This window comes from Rhineura floridana, chromosome 6 (assembly GCF_030035675.1).
Source record: "Rhineura floridana isolate rRhiFlo1 chromosome 6, rRhiFlo1.hap2, whole genome shotgun sequence".
In the NCBI taxonomy this organism is placed as follows: Eukaryota; Metazoa; Chordata; class Lepidosauria; order Squamata; family Rhineuridae; genus Rhineura; species Rhineura floridana.
The window spans coordinates 132,294,566-132,318,337 of record NC_084485.1 but is presented as its reverse complement, the minus strand read 5'-3'; the positions used below and the strand labels follow the sequence as shown (position 1 = coordinate 132,318,337).

The following is a 23,772-nucleotide window of genomic DNA, read 5'->3' as shown; positions in this document are numbered from 1 at the left end:
TTTTTGGCTGGCAACAGTGTTATTCCAGGAAGATTGTAGAGCACATAACAGACACTTCCCGCAATCCATCATGAGAAGCAAACAGTGTCTGTCAGCTAACAAAGTTTCAGGGCCCCAGAATGTGTTCTCTACCACTTTATGTTGAATTCCCAGTTTCAGGGAAGATGGCCATTTTTCTACATTTGAAATGCCGGCTCAGTTCTACATCTTGTGATTGCTAAAAAGTGTGTGTGTGTGTGTGTGTGTGTGTGTGTGTGTGTGTGTGTGTGTGTGTGTGTGTGTGTGTGTGTGTGTGTGTGTGTGTGTGTGTGTGTGTGTGTGTGTGTGTGTGTGTGTGTGTGTGTGTGTGTGTGTGTGTGTGTGTGTGTGTGTGTGAGAGAGAGAGAGAGAGAGAGAGAGAGAGAGAGAGAGAGAGAGAGAGAGAGATGCTTTTCCATCTGTAATCTCTTTGTTCCTGAATTTGTCCAGAATTTGACCCTGTAATTCTGAATTTGTCCAGAATCCCCAAAGTTTCTAAGTGGTTTATGAGTATAAAAACCAACGGCAGAAGCATTAACATATAAACTTCCATAATTAAACTGCACAATTAAAATACACAATAAAACAATCCAATTAAAACATTAAGCTATAAACATCCATTATTAAAATATGCAATAAAACGATTCCCATTTTAGTTGTTGTAGAAGGTGAGTGAGGGGCTGATGGTGACTTACCTAAAGCTACCTAGTGAGTTCACAGCAATGGAGAGATTTCAACCTGGGATTTTCTGGTTCACAGAATTGTCCCTTAGACCAGATCTAAGCAAGATGCCTTCATGGGTCCTCCTCTTTGCCGCTTGTCACTACTGCTCATTTGTCTGCCCTCATCTCCTGGGCCCAATCTACACAGCCGCCCAAAGAGAGATCGCAAAGCATGCTGAGTATGCTGTTTTGTCTGCTTGCTCTTGCCATTGTCTGCATGCTTAGAGAGAGGCAGGTGAAACCACAGCAAAGCAAGAAGGAGGAGGAGGAGGAGGGCTAGGGGGCTCTGGGGATCAGCCACAGCATCCCTGCTGGGGCATGAGACTCAGCTCCTCAGCAGCTCCTCAGCAGCCTTCTGATGGTGACCCTGTTAGGAGGACAAGCCATGAGGCATGATTTCATCACGTTGTGATTTCCCCATTCCTGCAAGTGACAGCAGGTGAAACAGAGTGGGGGCAGAGAAAATCTGTTGCATGATGACATAGCATCACACATTTTGCTTTACTTTCAGCATCATAAGGGAGAAAGAGATGGGGAATACTGTGGTCAGCTGCCATATAACAGCCAGAATGTCATTCCAGCGTTAGCAGCTATGCTATGCCGGTCCAGAAATGCTGACACAATGAATGTGCTGGAGGAAAAATATCCGAGAGCAGGCTGTTTTTTGTACCTTATTGCAGCAGGTAAAAGTTGCAAGGACAAATAGCAAAATATAAGGTAGAAAAAGATATATCTTGTCATCCAGCATGCATTGCTTTGTCTCAGCCACTTAAGGGTTCCTAATTTTAGTTTGGTCTTCTGGTTTTCTTTAAGACTTAAGTGATTCTAATAAGAATTTGAGCAGAGGCAGAGCTGGTAAGATTTGTGGAAGCAGACTCTGAATTTCCTCTTTTTCCGTTACTCTGTCTTACAATAAAGAAAGAGATTTGGGACCTGAGTATTTTCTAGGCACATCCTTGGTTCTGTGATCCTATTTATGCTTACTGGGGAGTCAGCCCCAGTGAACTTAATGGGACATACATCTGAGTAGATATGTATAGGATTACACTATCAGTCTTTCATAGCTATGTTTCTTCATTCATTTTATTAGCATGCATGGTCTGCATGGCACTCCATATGGGGGAACATTTGATTTCTAAAAGTTACATTCTGTCTTGTGATAATTACAAGCGGCTCTCAGAATAAAGTTTCTCTTATATATTGAAGGGCAAATGAAGCCTGTAGACAACCAGTTCCCTGCCTTAACATTCAGCTGGCTCTTTGCACAAAACAGCTCTCACACTTTTCCGCTGTGTTAGAATGCATGGTGACAGGGTCTTTTCATTGGAGATTACGGGTACTTTGCTACCTATTGAGTTCCAACAGTCAAGGCTATGTATGTGTGGGATGCCTGATCTGGTACTGGACTCCTGACAGTCCTACATGGAGGACCCAGTCAAATGTAGAAAATGTACAGCAGCAACACACTGGAGAAATCTTAAAGGTGCTGTTCTAAGCTACTGGAATTAAAAATATGGTACATAGCTTTCATGGAGAAATTAACGGCAAAATTGAGAGTTGTGAGAGGAATGTCAAAGGCAGATAAATTTCTTAAAGCATGGTACCCTTTCAAATATTTCAGAACTTTATTGTATATAGCCAAAGGCCTTAACAATGTATACAAAATTTTGCTTAAAAGACCCTTCTTACTCAAAGCTCATATTAAAATGAAACATCCGTTAAAAGGCTAAACACTCGGGGCTTAAAGATAAAATTTTATAATACTGCATAATTCTTAATATGGAGAACCCTCAGCTTCTTAGCTGCCAATGCAAACTGGGCTACCGAATATGTGATATATAGATATTTGTCAGCTAAAAGTTCCACTACCGTTTCTTGGGGCGTTTGATCAGAGAACATCCAAATAATATCTGACAGGAATTTTTCCCTGGGATCCACATACAAAGGACAGTACAGCAGGTAGTGGATTATATCTTCGATCTGATTACATCCATTAATACAGTTCCATTCTGTGACTGGGATTCTAAGGTATCTCCCATCGAGATGTGCAGAGGGCATCTGCTGGAACCTGAGTTCTGTAAATGCCCTTCTGAGCTGGGGAAAAGTGAGAACTTCAAAATAATGAGCTCTTGCATGATTATACTTAAACTGAGGATACCAGGGAGAAAAGCGTGCAACAGCAATGGCTGCTCTATCTTGAGCGTCATCATGGTCGAAAATCCAGTTCCTGAGAGCGAGTGGACTAAAATTTAAAAGGTTTTCCATGGAAAGATTGTACCCCTCGAAGTTGTCCTGGCACTGCCTTGCCCAACCTCCAGATCATAATTGCTCATTTCAGATATGGAATGCATACGAGACTTTCTCAATTGATTTTGCCTCCATTTTGACTCCACCGTGTTCCAATGAAGTATTTGAATTATTGGGATTTATTTCATAGTTGTCATCACCCTCTGTATTTCTGTTCACTTTCTTCTGTGCATAGCTCTTAACTGTACTTTCCATGGGGTGGTGGTGGCTAGGAGTTGCTCAACAGGGTTCAATGTGTCTTTGACATGTACAGATATATTTTTTTTCTTTTCAGTTGTCATTGACATGGTACTGTTTCTTTTTATTTGTTATAAAAATTCAATAAAATAAAATGTTTTTTTAATTATTTGCTAAATTTATATCCTGCCCTTCATTGCAAAGGAGCTCAGAGTGGTTATTCAGATATCCATGCATACAGAACATTTCTTGTTGTTGTTGTGGAATCCCCTTCTCAAAGAGGCCTTCCTGATCCCCTTGCTGTATTTGTTTCACAGACAAATTAAAATAATTTTGTCCAAAATGGCTTTTTTCTGAGGCCTCCCAACTGTTTTATTCTTTTGATTTTATGCTTTTGTAGATTTTTTTTTGTGTGCGTGTGTGTTTTATGACAAAATGTTAGCCACTTTTATGTGTCTGTTACAGCTGGAAATGCCATCATTCAAATGTTGGCAGTCTCTCCCTGCCAAAAACAAGCACAGAGAGACAGAGAGAGAACACAAAGATCCACCACTGCATAATAACATTCACATAAATGAAACACTTTGAATTCACTGATATCTAAGTACTGGGAATATATGTATGCTTTCAGACATTCAACCAAATGTATTCTTGGGGTTATCACATGTGAATACTGGCATTCACCAAAATTCCACTTAACGTGTCCATTTGGATAAGAAGAGTGGGATACAAATTCTGTAGTAAATACATAAATATAATAAAATTGTATTATTATGAGTTAGGATAATTCTTTCCATGGTTATGAATTCAGATCATGTCCAAATGGCAAATTCCTGAGCTTTTCCTTGGGTTGTCGCATTCAGATTGCATTCTCTTCTTTCCTTCTTACTGATCGCATTTTCACTTTGTCCGAGATGCCTTATCTGTTGATTGCTTTCTCAAAAGTGTTTCTTCATCTCTCTCCAGGGACCTCAGGGCAAGCCTGGTCTTGCTGGACTTCCTGGTGCTGATGGCCCCCCCGTAAGTAGTATAAGATTTTGTCCATTTTTTATGTCATTTTTTAAAAAATCACTTTGCAGTTGCATGCTCATGAATTTCATCAAGGAAACTGCATCACTGATAGCTAGGAGCAGAACTTGTAAAACATACCCGCTTTTATTATTTGAACTTGATCCACATTTCTCATTCAGGGCTTTAAGTTTCAAAAGGAGTCACTGCAACAGCAGATAAGAAACTGCAGTGACACTGAAGTTTAAAAAAAAGCATTTAGGTGTCTAGCCTATTTTCTCTTGTACGGGTTTAAAGAGTTGGAAATGAACATAATGGAAATGTTAGGAGAGAGTTGGCTTTTAAATTAAATGTGATGCATATTTTTGGTCTGTTATGGCAGAATTATTTTATCTGATTCCTTATTGGGAGGGGTGGAGGGAGAGGCTGAACTCTTAACTTCCTGGTGCTCGTGATTGCTTTTGTGCTCTGATCCAAAACTAAGAAAATATAAATTGAAATGAGTAAAATGAGGTAATCACAACAAAGTGTCTTGTAGTGCCTCAAAGGCTCAGGCGTGTATTCAGGGGTGTAGTTGTACAAGGGTCTCAGGAGGTCTTAGACCCTTTACCTTTGTGGGAGCAGGGTCCCAGCAGGGTCCCTATGTCTCCAGTGTCTTACGAGCCAATCAGCAGGAAGGGGAATATGTTAGCCACTGAGAAGAATCTTCAAACTTGCTTTCTTGTCCTTTCCTGCTGATTGGAGTCAGTCAGAGTGAAAGGAGGTGAGTCAGCCATGGAGAAGACTCTTTGCAGTAGCTAACAGTTCCCCCTTTCATGCTGATTGGCTGCTATGGACATCTGTTGTTGTGGGGGACGGTGTTAACAAGGTTCTCAGTCTCAACCCAGCAGCAAAAGAAAAAAAAGGGTGGTGATGGCTGTGACTATCATGAAGGGACCGTGCACTTCTGAATTTGCCGCTGCATTACTGCATGTATCTTAGCATAAATTTTCATTGGTTGAAACAGCTTCATCGAATACAAGATGGTAATTTAGTGGGTAGATATTAGGGCTATTCATTTTATTATTTATTTATTTATTAAAGCATTTCATCTTTTCAATATGGTGTGACTCACACATATGCTAGAATTATTTAGGGAATATCTGCACTACAATGTATTATGTTTTTTGTGCCCATTTAGCTGCCATTGCTTCCTCTGAAGGATCCTGGGTATTTTACTTTGTTAAGTGTGTTGAGAATTCTCTGCTATTGAGGACCCTAGCCCCTCATGGAGCTGAAGTTCCAAGGATTCCTTAAGGAGAAAGAATGGAATACTCTCCCTGGGTACCACATTTGTCATTGTTTTGGTGCCAGGCAAAGATGTTTTTGTTTTCCTGGGCATTTGATGTGGCATTGTACTCTTAAATCTGTTTTTAATAATGTTTATGTGTATTTTTAAATTTGGTTGTAAATTGCTTCAAGACTCTTTTTTTCTTTGTGTGTGTGTGTGTGGAAAGCAATGAATAAGTTGAATAAGCCTAAATCTAAACCAGTGCAATCCTATGCATGTCTACTCTGAAGTAAAGCTCCACTGAGTTCAAAGTATGTATAGGATTGCAGCCTAAATCTATAGTTTATATGTGCCTTTTTCATTGCTTTTATGGACTGAAGGATCTTTGAAGGCGATTTGAAGGACATGAGAGGTGATGCAACATATATATTGTAAGAGAGGGAGCAAAGGAAAGAAGCTGGCTGAACTGAGAAAACATCCACAGGCAGCTATATGTGGCTGGGTCACATAAAACTAATAATTATTCTGATATGTTGAAGATGGCTATATGGACACTAAAACTAAAGATTTATTATGCTCTTCAACTGCATGTGGATTTAGCCCAACTGGAAAAGCCTTACAGCTATTGATTTCCACATGCTATAAAATATTTCCATTACTCTTTGCTTTCATTTTGTTGTGTCATAACTTTCATGGTGTGCTGACTGTAATGTTCGGTGACAAGATTAAAATAATCAATTCACATCTTCCAGAGAAAATGCATTTAACAGGGAAATTCTTGAGTGCTTTACATGCTCTTGCATTATCTTTCTAGAGTGAATTGGTCCTAAAACAAAACGGCAGCTTCAAAAAATCATTTTAGTTCAGATAGTGATTCATCATTTCCAGGAAAGTCACTGAAAAGAAGTAATGCTGCCCATGTGATTAGATCTATGTCTTGATTTCCCATAGACTTTTCAGAATGCTGTAGGACAGGGTTGGCAGATGTGATACCCTCCAGTTGTTGTTGATCTATAGCTCCCATCATCCCTAAACTATAGGCTATGTTGCTGAGGTTGATGGGAGCTAGAGTCCAACAATATCTGGAAGACACCACATTGGCTACCCCTGTTTTAGAGATTTCCATCTGAAGTTAGATTCTGCGGATTATTATTTGTAAATGCCATAGAAATCAATGTTTTCTAGATAATTCTAAATAACTAGAAGTTATGGTAGACACATGGCTGTCATCAAAACCAGCAATGCTGCCTCTTCTTCTCCAGTTTTCCTGCCAACGAATGCAAAATTAATTTGTGATGAGGAAAAACTTGCACCAAGATGACACCCTAGCATGCATTTTGAATTAGTAGAGATTAGCAGGGGAAACTGGATGAGGAGAGGCAGGGTTGCTGGTTTTTGTGCAGCAGTGAACCAGTTTTCCCACTCCCATAACAGGTAGCCAATGAAATGGAGAGAGGGTGATGAACATTTGCAAGATGGTGACATCACAACAACATTCTTTTTACTAGAAATTCGTAAAGGGGGGAGTAAACTGTGTGCCATAATAATGACTAATTCCAACCTCAGCAATTTGCTTGTAGTAAAATGGACTGGAGAGGGGAACTGAGCACTTTGTTCCTGTATAGGTTCATATTCACATTTCATTGGTGCCCGGTATCCCTCCAGCACAAGGATTTCTGCTTGCACAACATAACTTTCCTCCCATCATCGCCCAGTGCTCCCCCTATATCTGTTTCCCCCAATTCTCCAGAACCTATTTGTGGATGGCACAGTGCACATACGGGGAGAGGAGAGGGGAGAAAAGTTCTGTTGCACAAGTGGAAATCCTTAAGCTGACAGAACAAGTTAGTGGGATGCCACCCAACGTATGGAATGTTCTGCCACAAGCTGAGGTGATGGCCACTGGTTTTGATGGCCTCAAGAAGGGGTTAGATATATCCAGGGAGGACATGTCTGTCAATGGCTATTAGCCATAATAGAGAAAAGGAAACTCCAGTATGTTTGAATAGCAGGGGGCAACTGTAATCCTCATTCCCTGCTTGTGGGCTTCCAGGGAATATCTGGTTCATCACTGTGGGGAAACAGGATGCTGGACTGAATGGACTATGATGGTCCAGCTGGAATCTTCTTAAGTTCACTACAGACTTACATTGGTTCTATACCACTTTATTTGATTTCAGAATATGTAAACCACTCTACATTCAAGGAATACCCAAGCAGGGTAGTAAAATAAAATATAAAACATAAAACAGATCATTAAACAGTATGAAAAACATAAAAACTAGCAAGGTTTTAAAACTGCAGAGATAAAATAGACTAATCTGGGAAGGCTTGGGAAAAAAGGAAGGTTTTCAACAATCTAAAACAAGTGTGGGGAACGTTTGGCCCTCCAGATGTTACTGAACTACAATTCCCATCAGCCTCAGCAAGCCCGGGCAATGGCCAGGGATAATGGGATTTGTAGCTCAGCAACATCTGGGGGGCCAAAGGTTCCCCACGACTGGTCTAAAACATAACAAATTTTCACTTCTAAGGGAAAAATATTCCAGAGTCACAGTCTTCTTTACCACAGGGACATGTGACTTGGGTGGGATGTAGGGGGAGAGATGGCTTCCCAGGTATTCTGGTCCAATACAAAAGAATAGATACTGTATAGGGCTTTATGCACCAGTAATAAAACCCTGAATGTGGCAACTTGGCAGCCAGTGCAATGCTTTCAACAGAGGTGTCACATGTTGTCAACAGGTTGCCCCAGAGAGCAACTGCTCATTTCAACTGCTATGACTTCTTCCAACAAATCCTGGAATTGTTGGTTTGGTGAATTGCTGTAAACTCTGTTAGAAATCTCCAGCCTACAGAACTCCCAAATGTTCCCTAGGAATAGAGGATGGTTATTAAAAGTCTTGAATGTAAGCATTCCCCATCTTACAAAAACCCACCTCAAATCAAATAAATGTTTGAGAAGAAGGCAGAATTCATTTGTACCCAGAAGTGGATGTGTTCAACTAAATCTGTAAAATGAATGATATATTTTTCACATATTGTTTCTTCCCCATATACATTTTTTGTACATAGGGCCACCCAGGCAAAGAAGGACAGTCTGGAGAGAAAGGTGCCTTGGTATGTTTGTGCTTAATTGCTGTAAGCCTATGTATAATTCTCCTTACATTTAGAATGGAACATATGGAAGGATGCTTATTATGCCTTATGTGAAGATCACAAAATATCTTGACTTGCTGAAAATTAGGATCACAGGGCCAATTCTGAACCATTTTTTCCTCCTCCACTGAAGGAAGGTATGAATTATTTTGGGCATAAGTAGATGGAATATGTACTGAATTGTGAGCTTCCCCTCTCCTTGCTATCTACAACCTCCACACTTTCTTCCTTATCCCTTGGTCATCTTGCATTGACCTGCTGCCTTCTTGCCCCTTTACCTCAGGTTCTTCCCTCCTTCCCTTCTTCCTTTCAGTCCTCTTCAGATATAACAGGTCACGGTAGGGTCCTGTTTCTCAGGTAGAAGTTGCGAACTGGCCAAGCACTTATAGAATCATAGAACAGTAGAGTTGGAACGGGTCTATAAGGCCATCAAGTCCAACCCCCTGCTGAATGCAGGAATCCAAATCAAAGCATTCCCGACAGATGGCTGTCCAGCGGCCTCTTGAATGCCTCCAATGTCTGACAGCCCACTACCACTCTAAGTAATTGGTTCCATTGTCGTATGGCTCTAACAGTTAGGAACTTCTCAGCTTCCTGACAGTGCCTCACCTGCCAGGGCTGGCAAAGAGGTTAAACTGGGAAACGCAGATGCACATGCTTGCTTGCTCACAGGCAGGTGGGCTGTTACTTAGAAAGATGTAAAAAAAAAAAGCCCACCATGCTGATCAGTGAGAAGCAGCAATGTCCTGCTTGTGGATTGTTCCTGAAAAATATGTGTAGAAATTGTATGTTCCATTGCAAAGCTGTTTCCCCGCAGGGATTCCTTTGTGGAGGGTTAAGGTGACATCAAAATTGCCCCATAGAGTTGAGCAATTCTTTATAGAACAGTTTCCAAAGCAGCAGGGTAGAATGTACACTTACTTTTCACGCAAAAGGACCCATTCTCAATCTCTGGCATTTCCAGGTAGGGCTGCCAAGGACCTCTCTCTGAAATACTAGGGAGCCACAGCCAGTCAGGGCAGAGAACAGTAAATTAGATGGACCAGTGGTCTGAGTAGGTAAAAGGCAGTTTCCTGTGTTCCCAAGTTTGCCCCGATTTAAACTATAGCTGAGAAATATCTATCAGACCTTTTTTTAAAAAACAACAACTGAGAAGAAGGTTGCATATTTTCTCCAGGCAACTTGTTCCATCTGCCAATTCATCTTACAGTCAAGGAGAATTTCTAGAAATCCAAGTAAAATCTGATTTGCTGCAAATTGAACCTGTGGGTTTTTTAAAAAAAGTATCTCTGGCATGCACCACTAGACATTTATTGATTGTTATTCTGTCAGCACGCCCCTTTATGTTTCAGGATAAAGCAAGAGAGAATAAAGGGAGTGTGTATGAGGAATAGAATATTTTGTATACTCTGCGTATGGAATCCACCAAATCTCCATTTTCTGTGTCAATATCCACTCTGGAAATGAAATAATTATGCAATTACTAGTGGATTTGCATTTTAAAAGATATTTAGGAAACATGGTCAAAGTTTTAAGGAGTGCTATGAAGAATCAACACTCTCTTCCTGTTTGAAGACTCTCATATTGATCCACCTGAAAGATTTTGAATTTTCACCTGGCATGGCATCCATGTTTTCAGGGTTATCACCAAAGAGCATCTCATCACACTCCGCTGCACTCATGCCCATCAGACTATTTTTTGAATAAAGTACATTAGGAGCTGGACTAATGGCATGGTGAATTAGGGTGAACTTAGGTTGCATTCTATACATGTGTTGAACCACTCACAAGACCAGTTCCACGATACCAGGCATGGATAGATCAGAAAGAAATACTAACCTGTCTTCAGTTCAACACACTAAAAAAGGGATGTGACTAATCTCTTGGTCTATGGAGTGCAGATTGGAGTCTGTGTAGCATTGGTGCCACTGAGTTTGAAAGAGATCAGAATGATCCTATCAGAGCTTGGAAAAGTTACTTTTTTGAACTACAATTCCCATCAGCCCAATCCAGTGGCCATGCTGGCTGGGGCTGATGGGAGTTGTAGTTCAAAAAAGTAACTTTTCCAAGCTCTGGATCCTATTATTTATTTACTCCCTCTTCCCATTTTGTCAAACGCTGTTCTTAAATCTAATTACTCTGAAGATTTCTGAACTCATGTCTTAGGCCACATAATCAAGCATACCCTGCAAACAATTTTGTTGCATAAAGGAAGCAATGCTTAAAAACAATGCTTATAATTTCTTGATATTTAGGGGGACAGAATCATTCAGTAAGCATTAAGCACCAAATAAATCCACTTTCTTCAACCTTGCCCAGGTGTACATTAGCCAATACAGCAACCTAGATAAAATATCTATATGTGACATTTGGTGATACCCCAAGACTGAGAAAATCATATTCTTCTGATGAGACTTGCTACATGGAACACATTAAATGAAATCCACAATTGCCCAGAATTGCTGGGCAATTATGCCACCCATCTCATTCTCAATTAGGTTTGCATGGCACAGTTCATTACACCTTCTGTTTTCACTGGGATTTATTCAACGTAGCACAAAGCAGACCGTTCAATCAATGCAAAGATTTCTCCTTGTGCAATGAAACAATCTCTCTCTCTCCTGCCCCAACGCACCCCCTAAATCAGTTCTGAGGGTTCCTAGCACAATTTTTTAGTTACGTACTGCCCATTCTGTTAAAAATTATACAGCACCAGATGCTTCCCATAAACTTATTTCAAAACAAAACCAAAATGAAAATTCAGAAATGCTTGCTTAACACCTCTGTAAATTTTCATGGCGATACACAAAACAGTCAGAGAGAACAGAGAGTTCAAAGTCTAAAAAGAGAGAAAAAAACCCCAGAGCCCTTTTGGACTTTTTTTCTGTCAGAGTTCTCATAATCTGTTATAATTCATTAAAAATCAGTCATGTTCACATAGTACCTGTAATCCTATTACTGACCTTGTCCCATACTCTGACCTTCATCTTCTGTAGTTTAAAAGTTAAAAAAATGCTTGGTTGATTTTTAATTAATTCAAGAAATTTTGCATTGAACTGAATGATAATGTTGGTAGGGCCGGCACCAGCTTGCCCTGGGCCCTGGCACGCATGTGCACACGCACACATAGACGTGTGCACGTGCCCAGGGCCAGCCCCAGACACACTGGAGCCCTTGGGCAAAAGCCTGCCCCAGTCCCCAGCACTCCCCTTCAGCAATTCACGCATGGCAAGAGTTTCTGGACTCCGCCATTCCCTTGCTTAACTTACCCTGTTCTGCGGTTGCGCACGCAGTGGTGCCCTTAATAAAGTTGGCGGCTGACGTTTCCCTAAGGAGCTGAAGCCTCTGCCGCCATCTTGGTTCATGGCAGGGATGTGAGTGCGCAGCACGCATGCATGCCATCAGCCAAGATGGCGGCAGAGGGTTCAGCCCCTTAGGAAAACCTCAGCCACCATCTTTCTTATTTATTTCTTTGCAATCATGTCTGCAACCGCAGAACAAGGTAAGTTAAGCAAGGGAATGGCAGAGCCCCGAAGCTCTCGCCATGCGATCTGTGGCAGCAATCCTGCCATGAATCGTGGAAGGGGAGCAGAGGGGCCCCTCAGGGGCTCCTGTAGCCTCAGGGGCCCTCGGGCCAGTGCCCCACCTGGCTGTCCCTTGGAACTGGCCCTGAATGTTGGGCATGCTCAGTAAGAACCAAGTGTCAGTGTTCTAAAAGCCAGACTCACAGCTACTGGGCTTGGCTAATCAGGGGTCCACACCCACACCAGACTTTAATTTCACTTGAGACAGTCATAGCTTCCCGCAAAGTATCCTGGGAAGTGTAGTTTGTGAAGGGTGCTGAGAGGAGACTCCTATTCTATTGACAGAGCTCCAGTGGCCAGACTGGTTTAACAGTCAGCCACTCTGATTGAAGGTCTGGGAGGGGAACAGGGCGTCTCCTAGCAACTCTCAGCACCCTTCACTAACTACACTTCCCAGGATTCTTTGAAAGAAGCCATGACTGTCCAAAGTGAAGTAAAGGCCAGGATGTGGCCAGGAACAGCTTTGGTTTAAATTTGGGTGGGAGGCTACGTGTGCCTGCTGTAGAATAAAAAGGTGGGGAAAACCCTGAAAAGCAATGATACTGTTCACAATGTTTTCCTTTTGGAAAGGAAAAGGGCTCCCCCTCTGCCCAGTGCCCATCCACCCAATCTGCTGCCCTCTCTGCCCCTCCCCCAGTGTTGGTCTACGACCTGGGAGACCAGGGTTCTAATCCCCACACAGCCATGAAGCTGGGTCAGTCAGTGCCTCTCAGCCTCAGAGGAAGGCAATGGTAAACCATCTCTGAATACTTCTTACCATGAAAACCCTATTCATAGGGTCAACATGAGTTGGGATTGACTTGAAGGCAGTCAGTTTCCATTTTCAAACATGATTGCACAGAAATAAATCCCATTGAACTCAAAACGTATGGAAATGATCAAACCCACCCTCCCTTCTCCTATCCCCTTCCTCTTGTCCCCTCCCCCTTCCTTTGCCCCTCCCTCCCCATCCCCTTACAATCCCCTCCTTCCCGTTTCCCCTCCTGTCCCTCCCCTTCTTATTTCCCATGGTCAGTTTTACCCATCTTAAGCATGATTGCACGGGAGTAAATCCCACTGAACTCAATAAACATGCAAATGATCAAACCTGTCCTCCTCTCCTCCTCCTACTCCTCCTGCCTGCTCCCATCCCATTCCTCCCCTCTGCCCTCCCCTCCCTCCTCCTCCTGCCCTCCCCATCCCCTGTGGTCAGTTTCACCTATCTTAATCATGATTGCAGGGGAGTAAATCCCACTGAACCTAATAAGCATACAAATGATCATTTGCTGATCATTCTCAGCAAACTTGCACAGGATCCCATTTCTTACCTCCCAGATTGAAAAGCAGAGAAATTCACCAATAGGCAAAAAAAAACCCTTGCAGTTTAAGAACTTACCTATAGCTCACAGATATTTCTATTAAGACAGTTGATATAGTTCAGATGGTCACTTTAAATATGTCTGATTTACTTTGCAATTTTAGTGAAGTTTCCTATAGGAAATCGTTTTCTTTTGTTTCTATTTCTGTGAAAATGTGAAGTACAGCAACACTTTGCAAAATTTACACTAAAAAAACTCCAAAAATAATTGTGGAATAATGGCACTGACTATTCTGCAGAATAGTCTCCAGTGGACATCAGGAGTGTCTCAGTTTGCACAAGATAAAACAGTGGGAGGTGAAATATATTCTAGCAAAATTCTAGGTGTGCTCTATGTTTTTAATTGACCATGCCCACTTTGCCTTAAATGAAGTGGTTTAAACATAGCAGGCTGAAAACATGCATCCTCTTTTTTCCAACAGCTAGAGTGATTGCCGAAGTAGCAACATATTGTAATCAGTCTGATTTTGCATCAAACTGCAGTTTCAGATTCCACTGTTAATGCACCCAAAATAGAAATAGAACATAACGTCCAATTTGAAACACAAAAGGCTGTCTTCACCATCATATGACATTGACCAATAAAAAGGCTTTGAAATTAATAAAAATAAATTTGACACAGATTTCTAGGATGAATAATGAGGGAAATAAAATTTTCTAGATTAGATTCTCTATAGAAACAGTAGTAACACAGGAAAGAAGCAAAGTAAGAACACCAACAAACATACAATAATATAATTCTCTATCTTTGGTGATGGCAGGTGTTGCCACCACTCACCATATGCTCAGAGGCACATGTTACCAAATTCTTCCAAGCTACATAGGAAGTGGATTAGACTGTGAAAGACCAACCCAAATGGTGTTTGCATTTTGACAAATTTGTAGGGAGTACAATATCTCAGAGAGGAGGTCAGGTTTCCTGCTCCCCTGGTGCATTCACTATAGCTGCCCAATTTCCCTGCTTTTTCAAATTGGATAGAAATATCTGTGGGCTATAGGTACGTTCTTAAACCGCAAAGTGTTTTGCCTATTAGTGAATCCACATATAAGTTACAAGTATTTTTAAGTCAGCTTTTGATGTCCACAATTTCCCCACACCAACAAATCCCTGGAAATATCCTGTTTTATTATGCTAGAATGCTACAGGTACGGTTAAGAAGTTACGGTCATGCCTGTGAAATGCTCACAAAAACCTGATCACCCTTGAGATAAATGTGTGTTAACCTACAAGCATGTATGTATTATTTAAAAATAAAATAATATAAATATAATCCAATATCTTTTAGGGGCCTTCTGGTCCTCAAGGTCCAATTGGCTATCCTGGTCCCCGTGGAGTAAAGGTACATATAAGAGCTTTGTTTATATTTGATAAACAATGAGAAAAGTATTTTTTCTCTTAACTTATCCAGTAACGTCATCATTATTGCTCTTGTCTAATAGGGAGCTGATGGTGTTCGTGGTCTGAAAGGTGGCAAAGGCGAAAAGGTAATCTTTCTATGGTGCTTAATTTTTTATAGTTTAGATTTTAGTGCTAAAAGGACACAACTCATTAATGGAAAATCTAATTGAAAATCAAGCACCATGTGTATTGACGGTGCTATATAAATACCTACAATAATCATAATGAAAAGCAGAAGCAGAATAAATCTACAAAAGACTAGGACAGATCAGAATAGCTGTGAGGGCATTTGATTTAAAATGTTTTCAGTTTTTTTTTTTTATTATTATTATTATTATTATTATTATTATTACACTGTCTTGCTATTTTATTATTTGTCACCCGGGGTCCCTTTGGGACAAATAGGGATAGAATTTCAGAAATGATACCCCCCACCTGTTCTTCAATCCACCAATAGAACTGGAATCTTCTAAAATGATAGTGGTAGTATTCATATGCCATTTTGCATACATGATATTTGCCAGTGAAGACGTACATCTGAATACCAGCTGCTGGTGATCACATGTGGGAAAGGGATGTTGTACTCATGTCTTCCTTGTAGGCTCCCTGTTGGCATCTGGCTGGTCACTGTGAGAGCAGAATCCTGGACTAGGTTGGCCTTCAGTCTAATCCAGGAGGGTTCTTCTTATGTCGGTGTGATAGTTCACTTATGCAAGCTATCTGCTCAGTAAATTAGCCCATAGTAGTTAGCTAGGAAAGTACCTTTGTGATTCCATATTCTCCTGTGCATGCAAAAGCTGATCTCAGGTGGGTAGCTAGCTCCACCTAGCAGTTGAAGGCAGAAGAGTGCTAAAGAGTTTTTTGTTTTTTTTACAAAGACTTCCAGCTCTGCGCAGCTCCTTATTTCACTTTCTCTTCTGCCTTCCACCAAGAACGGTTGATCTAGCTCCTCTCTGCATTCAGGCTTGTATAGTTTGGTGTGTTTTTTCCTATTGTGTGTCTGTACCTTTTCCTTCCTTTACTGTTTTCCTACGTGTGTCTTGTTTAAAACAAATAAAAAGGGGTTTGTCATTTTACGTTTCTCCCCCCCCCCCAAGGCTTTGTGGCGGCACTGAGCCGACCGTGAAGCAGCCACCCCACTGCTTTGGCTGCGAGACCACTGTCTTCTTTTTTGGACTCTGCCCCCAGCCTCGTTTCTCAGGTGCGTCTGTGCCTGTCTACCGGCAATCACCCAAATGGCCTCCTCCTTTCATGGCGTGAGCAGGGACGCCTCTTGCAGCATGCTCCCCAGGGCGCCGAGTGCCTGCCACCCCCTCCTCCATCCGCTCACCCGCAGAAGGCCTCAGCAGGGTGCTCCAGCTGTGGAGGAAGCGTATTTGCCCCCCCTGCAGCTCATTAGCACCTGGCCCAGCTATTATCACAGCCCTTAGCCCCCATAAGACCTGCAACGTGGTTTGCACCCATGGGGAAGGCAACATGCAAATTGGACCGCCCACCAAAGAAACCTAAGTCACTTCAGCCTCACACTACAATGGAAGTCGTGCCTCCGCCATTATCCAATCAGGCCCTAGGGCCTTTAGGTTCTATTGAATCCCAGGCAGAGGTAGCCATACCTGCCCCTCTTCCAGCAGGCATGAGGTGGCTGAGTCGTGTACTGTGACGGGCAGGGTAGCTCCACAATGACTGGCACCTAAGAGAAGTAGGGGAACCAGTCACGACAGGCAATGGCTTGGTGATGCCCATGGGGCTGCACCAAAGGAGGCTCATAGCAACATGTGCAGGTCACAGAGGGACCTGGAATCCCTATCTGAGGAGGAAGGCACCCAATTCCATCCCACCCTGGAGGCGATTTTTTCTACATCGTCTTCTCCTGAGGAGTTTGAAGGATTCCTCGAGACAGCTATGTCTCACCAAGCGTTACAGGAGAAGAGGGATGAAGCATCCTTCGTTTCACCCTCTTCAAGAACTCCAAGTTCAGGGGGTGGTGCACAGCCCACACTGTTCTCATGCTCAACCTCTACAGTTTCAGTTATTACCGGACCCTTATGCCTCCTCACAGGGCAGGTATCCTCAACTTCAGGAGGAGGCAACGGTGGACCCAGACAACGAGCTGATAGTCCTTGATGAAGAAGAATGGAGTGGAGATTTGGAGTCAGAGGAAGTAGTGACCAGTAGGATTATCCAGAAGGCTCATTTCCTTCCACTTCTGTGCAAGGCAATGGAAGCTCTGAACCTAAATTCTCTGGAAGATCCTCCAGCTCCCTCAGCATCTAGAATTTCAGCTGTGTGTCCAGGCCCAAAACCCAAGTCAAGGGTGCTAAAACTTCCATCACTGTTGCCTAAAGTGATCAAGTCCGAATTTGATGCCCCACTGCAGTTCTAGAAATCGATTGCAAGTGCCAACAAATACTATACGTTGGAACAACACATCATGGACCAACTCAAGGTTCCTCTGGTCGATGCCCCCATTGTCAATTTACTAAATCCGTCCCTGAACTGGAAAGACTCAGATGTCCACCTCAAGGATCCGTCAGAGTGCAAGCTGGATCTAGGCCTTAGGAGGATTCATGAAGCCAGTGTGCTCTCCATCAGAGCAGCAGCAGCCTCCTCAGTCTTCGCAAGAGCATCCCTGCTGTGGCTAGAGGACCTATTGGACGGCCTGCAGCAGGACGCGGCTCAAATCTGGAAGTCTCTTCTGAAAATCTCGAGAGCAGTGACCTTTATGGCAGATGCATCCAGGGACGCCATGCAGTTTTTGGCAAGATCATTAGCAGTGAGTGTTTTCACTCAAAGGTCTCTATGGTTACGTCATTGGGAGGCCGATACTGCAGCCCGCTCTAATCTCGCATCTGAGCGCTGTGTGGGTGGCAAACTATTTAGCGACGATGCCCTAGCTTGGAGTTGAAGGAAAAGAAGAAAGCTATGCCTTCTGCCAAAAAACGGGACAACAAAAGATTCTTCTGTAGACCTTTCCATCCTTATTTGCCCTCCCAGTCCTTTTGAGGCTCCAGGGCATTCGGAAGAGCAAAGGAGTCCTGTACCAGCAGTCCCTTCTGGAATAGGCAGTGTACCCTGTCTAAAAGCCAACAACCTTTCCCCAATAGATCAGGTTTTGGATCCCAGTCTCGGGGGAATAAGCATAAATTCTGACGCCAGGGTCCCTTCAGCTCTTTGCCCACTGCTGGAGGGACACGTCTTTGGACTAATGGGTACTGCACACCCTCAGATACAGACTGAGGCTGGAATTCACCTCCCTCCCTCCAACCAAGTTTATCCCCTCCCCCCTCTCAATGTCTCCGGACAAGCGGAAAAGGACTCTTCAAGGTATTGCCCACCTTCTTCAGATTGTGGCAATAAAGCTCGTTCCAACAGGCAAGAGGTTCTCAGGAATGTACTCGGTATTCTTCACCGTCATGAAAAAAGACAGATGTTTGAGGACGGTACTCGATTTGAAGAACTTAAATCAGTTCATAAAATACCGCAGGTTCCACATGGAAACGTTACTGTCTATCAAGGAGGCATTGAGAAAGGGAGACTTCCTCTCATCTATCAATCTGAAGGAGGCCTATCTGCATGTCCCTGTTTTTCCGCCTCACAGACGTTACCTCCAGTTTGTGGTGGGGGAGGATCACTTTCAGTACAGGGCCATGCCTTTCAGTCTGGTGTCTGGCCCCAGAGTATTCACAAATATCGTGGTTGCTCTGGTGGCACACCACAGGACGCAGGGGGACCATGTCTTTCCTTACCTGGATGACTTTCTGCTCTGGTCTCCGTCCCTCCACAAGGCTTGGGAAGATCTGCACATCACCCTAGCATGCCTCAAGGATCATGGCTTCCTCGTCAACCAAACCAAGACCCAGCTTTGTCCAGCCCACTGCATAATACATTTGGGGGCCACCATAGACTAACTGCATGGACTCATAACGTTAGCTCAAGACAGAGTAGACAAGATAATTACAGCTGTTACACAGCTCCTATCTTCGCCTTTGGTGGATCTTATGCATCTGGCAGGTATCTTGAGGTTGTTGGTCTCAACCTATCGTACTACACCATGGACGCGCCACCACTTTCGACCACTCTAGTGGGCGCTATTGCCTTTTCAAAGTCCATTGCTCCCTGGTATGGTGGGTGCACAAACCCAATCTACTAAGGGGAGTACCATTCCAGGACCCTCCATGGACCCTGATCACCTCAGATGCCAGTCTGACAGGCTGGGGAGCCATTTGTGATGGCCAGATGATACAAGGGACTCAGTCACCACAGCAGTCAGTACATCCAATCAATCTTCTGGAGCTTCATGCAATTCAGCTAGCCCTGAGGCACTTCGTGGAGATCAAACATTGGGGGCGGTGCTGGTCAGGACAGACAATGTATCAGCCAAATCACATTTGAATTATCAGGGAGGCACATGCTCTCCACAACTACAGAAGGAAGCTGCTCTGCTGTTCCACTGGGCAGAAACACACGTGAACTCGATCCTCGCAGAATACCTCAAGGGGGAGGACAACTGCCAAGCGGATTGGCTCAGCAGACAGAAGGTGCATCAGGGAGAATGGAAGCTTCACCCTTCGGCCTTTCAGGAAATAGTGAGACACTTCGGCAGAGTCGAGGTGGACCTATTTGCCACACACATCAACTGCCAGGTGAAAAGGTTTTTCTCCAGATATGTGACACCAGAGGCGGAAAGCATAGATGCTCTGACGTCCCAGTGGCCCCAAGGACAACTCTACGCCTTCCCACCTCTTCCGATCATTCCCAGGGTACTTCAAAAGATCCGAGCCGAAAGGGCAAGAGTTCTACTGATAGCTCCTTGGTGGCCAAGGAGACCCTGGTTCCCAGACCTTGTCGATCTGTCATTCGATCTTGCATGGCAAATTCCCCACAGGGAAGACCTATTGTCGCAGGGACAGCTTCTTCACCCAGACCCGGGATGGCTGGTGCTTCATGTCTGGAGATTGAGAGGTGACGCCTCTTAAACCGAGGCATTCCAGCTCAAGTGGCAGAAACTATGGCCTCAAGACTCCCTTCCACAATTAGAATATATGAGACTACATGGAAGGCCTTCTCGATGTGGTCACAAAAGAAGGGTTTAATGCCAAGGAAAGCAGGTATAAAGGACATTCTCTGCTTCCTACAGGATGCTTGTCCTTGGGTCTTAGGCCAAACACTCTCAGACGCCAGGCTTCAGCCCTTTCGGCGGTTCAGTCTACATCTCCAGAGAAACCGCTGGAATCTCATCCGTTATTCAGGAGTTTTCTACATGGGGCAATGGTATCGGTACCTCCTATGATCCATCATTACCCAACTTGGGATCTAGACAAGGTGTTAACGGCCATACAAAAGCCCCCTTTTGAACCCCTAAGTCAAATTTCCCTACATCTCCTATCCCTTAAAGTCTTGTTCCTTGTGGCCATTACTTCGGCCCGGAGAGTGTCTGAGTTGAATGCTCTGTCTGTTGACAAGAATTTCTGTATGTTTCATAAGGATAGAGTAGTCCTACATACTGTCCGTTCTTTTTGTCCTAAGGTACTGTCTACCTTCCACTGTCAGCAAGAGCTGGTACTTCCTTGTTTTTGTCCTAATCCCATTCACCCCACAGAGGAAGCATGGCATTCATTGGATGTGCGAAGAGCCCTGAAAGTGTATATCTCTAAAACAAAACATCTCAGTCAGACACATAGTTTATTTGTCTCCTTCCACCCACCGTCTTTAGGGAAGAAAGTGTCTTCATCCATGCTCGCTGGGTGGATCAAGGCATGTATCACACTGGCCTATGCCTCTCTAAAGTTAGCCCAGCCGGTCAGGATAGTGGCCCATTCAACTAGGGCAGCAGCCAGATCAGCAGCATTCTCATGACATGCATCTATCACAGAGATTTGTAGAGCAGCTACATGGGCTGCACCTAATTCAAATTCATGGAGAACAGGGCTATCAATGGCTACTAGCCATGATGGCTGTGCTCTGCCACCCTAGTCAGAGGCAGCATGCTTCTGAAAACCAGTTGCCGGAAGCCTCAGGAGGGGAGAGTGTTCTTGCACTCGGGTCCTGCTTGCGGGCTTCCCCCAGGCACCTGGTTGGCCACTGTGAGAACAGGATGCTGGACTAGATGGGCCACTGGCCTGATCCAGCAGGCTCTTCTTATGTTCTTATGTTCTTAATACGTTTATTAAACACTATAAGATTAACACATATGCATCAGCAGAGGCAGCTTTTGGGAGGAGAGTGCTACAGCACGTTCTCCCAGATCACTAGTGTAATCAGCCCAGCGATGTTCCTACCCTACATGGATCAGCTTTGGTATGCCCTACCTGAGATCAGCTTTTCCATGCACAGGAGAAAAGACATTTGGTCCTACCATAAAATGGTTTTCTCTGTGCATGTCAAAAGCTGATCTCAGGGCCACTCCCTAGGAGAGCTGGGCTGCCATCACTGTCTTTTTCATCTTAGGCCTACAGCAGAGAGCGTATGAGTGCTGTTGTCTCCTGTTCTGTGTCGATGGTTCCTATTATTTCTCTTTGTTCTTTCCTCCTGTTGGTTGGCTTGTTATCAAAAACTGAACTAAGGAGCTGCACAGAGTCTTTGTAAAAAAAAAAAAAAAACCTCTTTAGCACTCTTCTGCCTTCAGCCGCTAGTTGGAGCTAGCTACCCACCTGAGATCATGCACAGATCTCATGCACAGAGAAAACTGTTTTACGGTAAGACCAAATGTCTTTTCTCATTAATTTCCCATTTGGTCCAGTGCTCAGAGAAAGTCACTCTGAATCATGAAGTGAGTAGTTTCCGTTTGTGAAATGGCCCAGAAAAGTTTATTTATTAAGGATAAAATCCTGCTTTACCAAGTTCCGTAGGAGTTTTCAATAGACTTCATGGGATATAGACTGGATGCATATTGTAGAGATGCCAGGGATGTCCAGGAAATAAAAGTCTTGTGCTTTATTTTGTTACCTGGAAGGAATGCTTGTAGACACAAGTTTTCTCCTTCAAACAAGGTTACCATCAGTATTTCCTAGATTTCAGCTATTGGTACAGGTATAGGAGAAAGCATCCTAGAGCAGAGGTAGCCAATGTGATATCATGCAGATGCTGTTGGACTACAACTCCCATCACCCAGTCATTAGCCATGCTTATTGGAGCTGATGGGAGTTGGAGTCCAACAGCATCTGGAGGATGCCACATTGCCTACCACTTCCTAGAGAGGTGATCCACCTAGGGAGAAGTGATCCTCTGTTCTTGTGCTAATAGGGGCATCTGCTGTGTTACAAGTTGATGCTGCTGTTGACCTGTGCAGAGCTGCATTTTGCTATCTAACCCAGCAGCTGCCGATTAGATACCACTTCTGAGCCAACCTGGGAGCACCTCACCTGTCCCAGCACTACTTGGAAAAAAGCCCCATCAGCACAGCAGCCTGTGGAGTGACTCTCTATTCTGGTGCTGGAAAGAGTGAGTTTCTGCATTTAGCTCTTGCTGTTCTACTTCTTGAGCTGTCCTTGGAGAGCAGTGCAATCCAAGGAGAATGCACATGTATGAGATGTGGACCGTTTCTGAACTGGCCAGCTGCACTTCATTTGTCCCAGCGCTAGAACGGAGAGACATCCCAAGGGCTGCTGTGCTGGTGTAAAGGCCCCTGGACATCTCTGCAGGTAATTCTGGAATGCAAGATAATGTTTCCTGAGTCAGAAATGGCACCCCACTGAGCTGTCCAGGGCAGAGCTATTTCCCAAGAGAGTCTTTGGGATGGATTGCTGCTCAGGACATCAGTAGCTGATCTGTGAGTGGATGTATGCTCAAGGCCAGATGCCACCAGCTGGAGAGCTGCATGTAATCACAGGCCATCAGTTGATCATTGCTGCCTGGTCTCTGAAACCAACAACAGAAGCTTATTTTTTTTTGGTCTGTTTTCCACATCAGTACATCATTGTGAGAATTCTAGGATAACATCTCCTTTATGACCTAGAATTCTAATTTATGACCTGAAAAAAGATACCATGCATTATTTTAGCATTATTGTCCAAAAGCCCCATGCCATAAGATTTCACTTAGCTTGTTTTCATTTTGGCTCTGGGATTAAGTTGTTTGGAATTTCTTTTTCCAAAATCATCTAAATAGTTTCTCCGTTGGGTACTCGCTTAGGATGGAAGCACCTTTGCTGTATGTGGCAATCAAAAAAGAAATTGTCTTGGTTTCTGAATAGAGTAGCAAGGCAGCATTGTTTTAGCCTTGCCAGATGTTACAAGTGTCTTCACATTTGGCAATGGAAAAGAAGGCATTTCTGACTAGAGGTAGTTACAGCATAGACGACTCCTACAAACTGGAGAAGTGCAGCGGACATGCCATCTTCTTAACAACAGCTGCTACTCGCTGCCAGTCATTCATTTCAGACCTTCTTACCTGACAGCAAGCAATATAACTTCACTTTATAAATCACTTGGAAGAAACACACAAGCGTTAAAGTAAATCATTCTGCTATAAGCTTGTTCAGCCCAGAGATAGTGTTTACCTCAGGATACAGATGGTCCTGACACAAACCTGCTTGCCCTAATCTTTCATGGAATGATTATTTAGCTAACTGGTGACTCAAGTGGATCCAGCCCTTTGAAGCAATTTTATATGGCCCCTGGTGGCCCACATTCTGATCAATGTATAGTAGAAGGTTTAGCCATTGTTTTCATTTCTAAGGAACAGAGGTTATGAGTGAAATTTCACACTTTAATATAACATCTCTGGGGTTTGTAAGTAAAGTGCTAGCTGTGCCTGAGTTCACAACTTCTGCA

General features: G+C 43.5%; 1 protein-coding gene across 1 annotated transcript in view; it reads left to right on the top strand.

Moving 5' to 3' along the window:
* The window catches only part of COL11A1 (collagen type XI alpha 1 chain), a 352,651-nt gene that overhangs the window by 197,000 nt on the left and 131,879 nt on the right, over positions 1–23,772 (top strand). The window contains exons 25-28 of the mRNA XM_061633852.1: positions 4,191–4,244; positions 8,578–8,622; positions 14,889–14,942; positions 15,043–15,087. Coding sequence (XP_061489836.1) covers positions 4,191–4,244; positions 8,578–8,622; positions 14,889–14,942; positions 15,043–15,087 — 198 coding nt within the window. The remainder of the gene's footprint in view (positions 1–4,190; positions 4,245–8,577; positions 8,623–14,888; positions 14,943–15,042; positions 15,088–23,772) is intronic.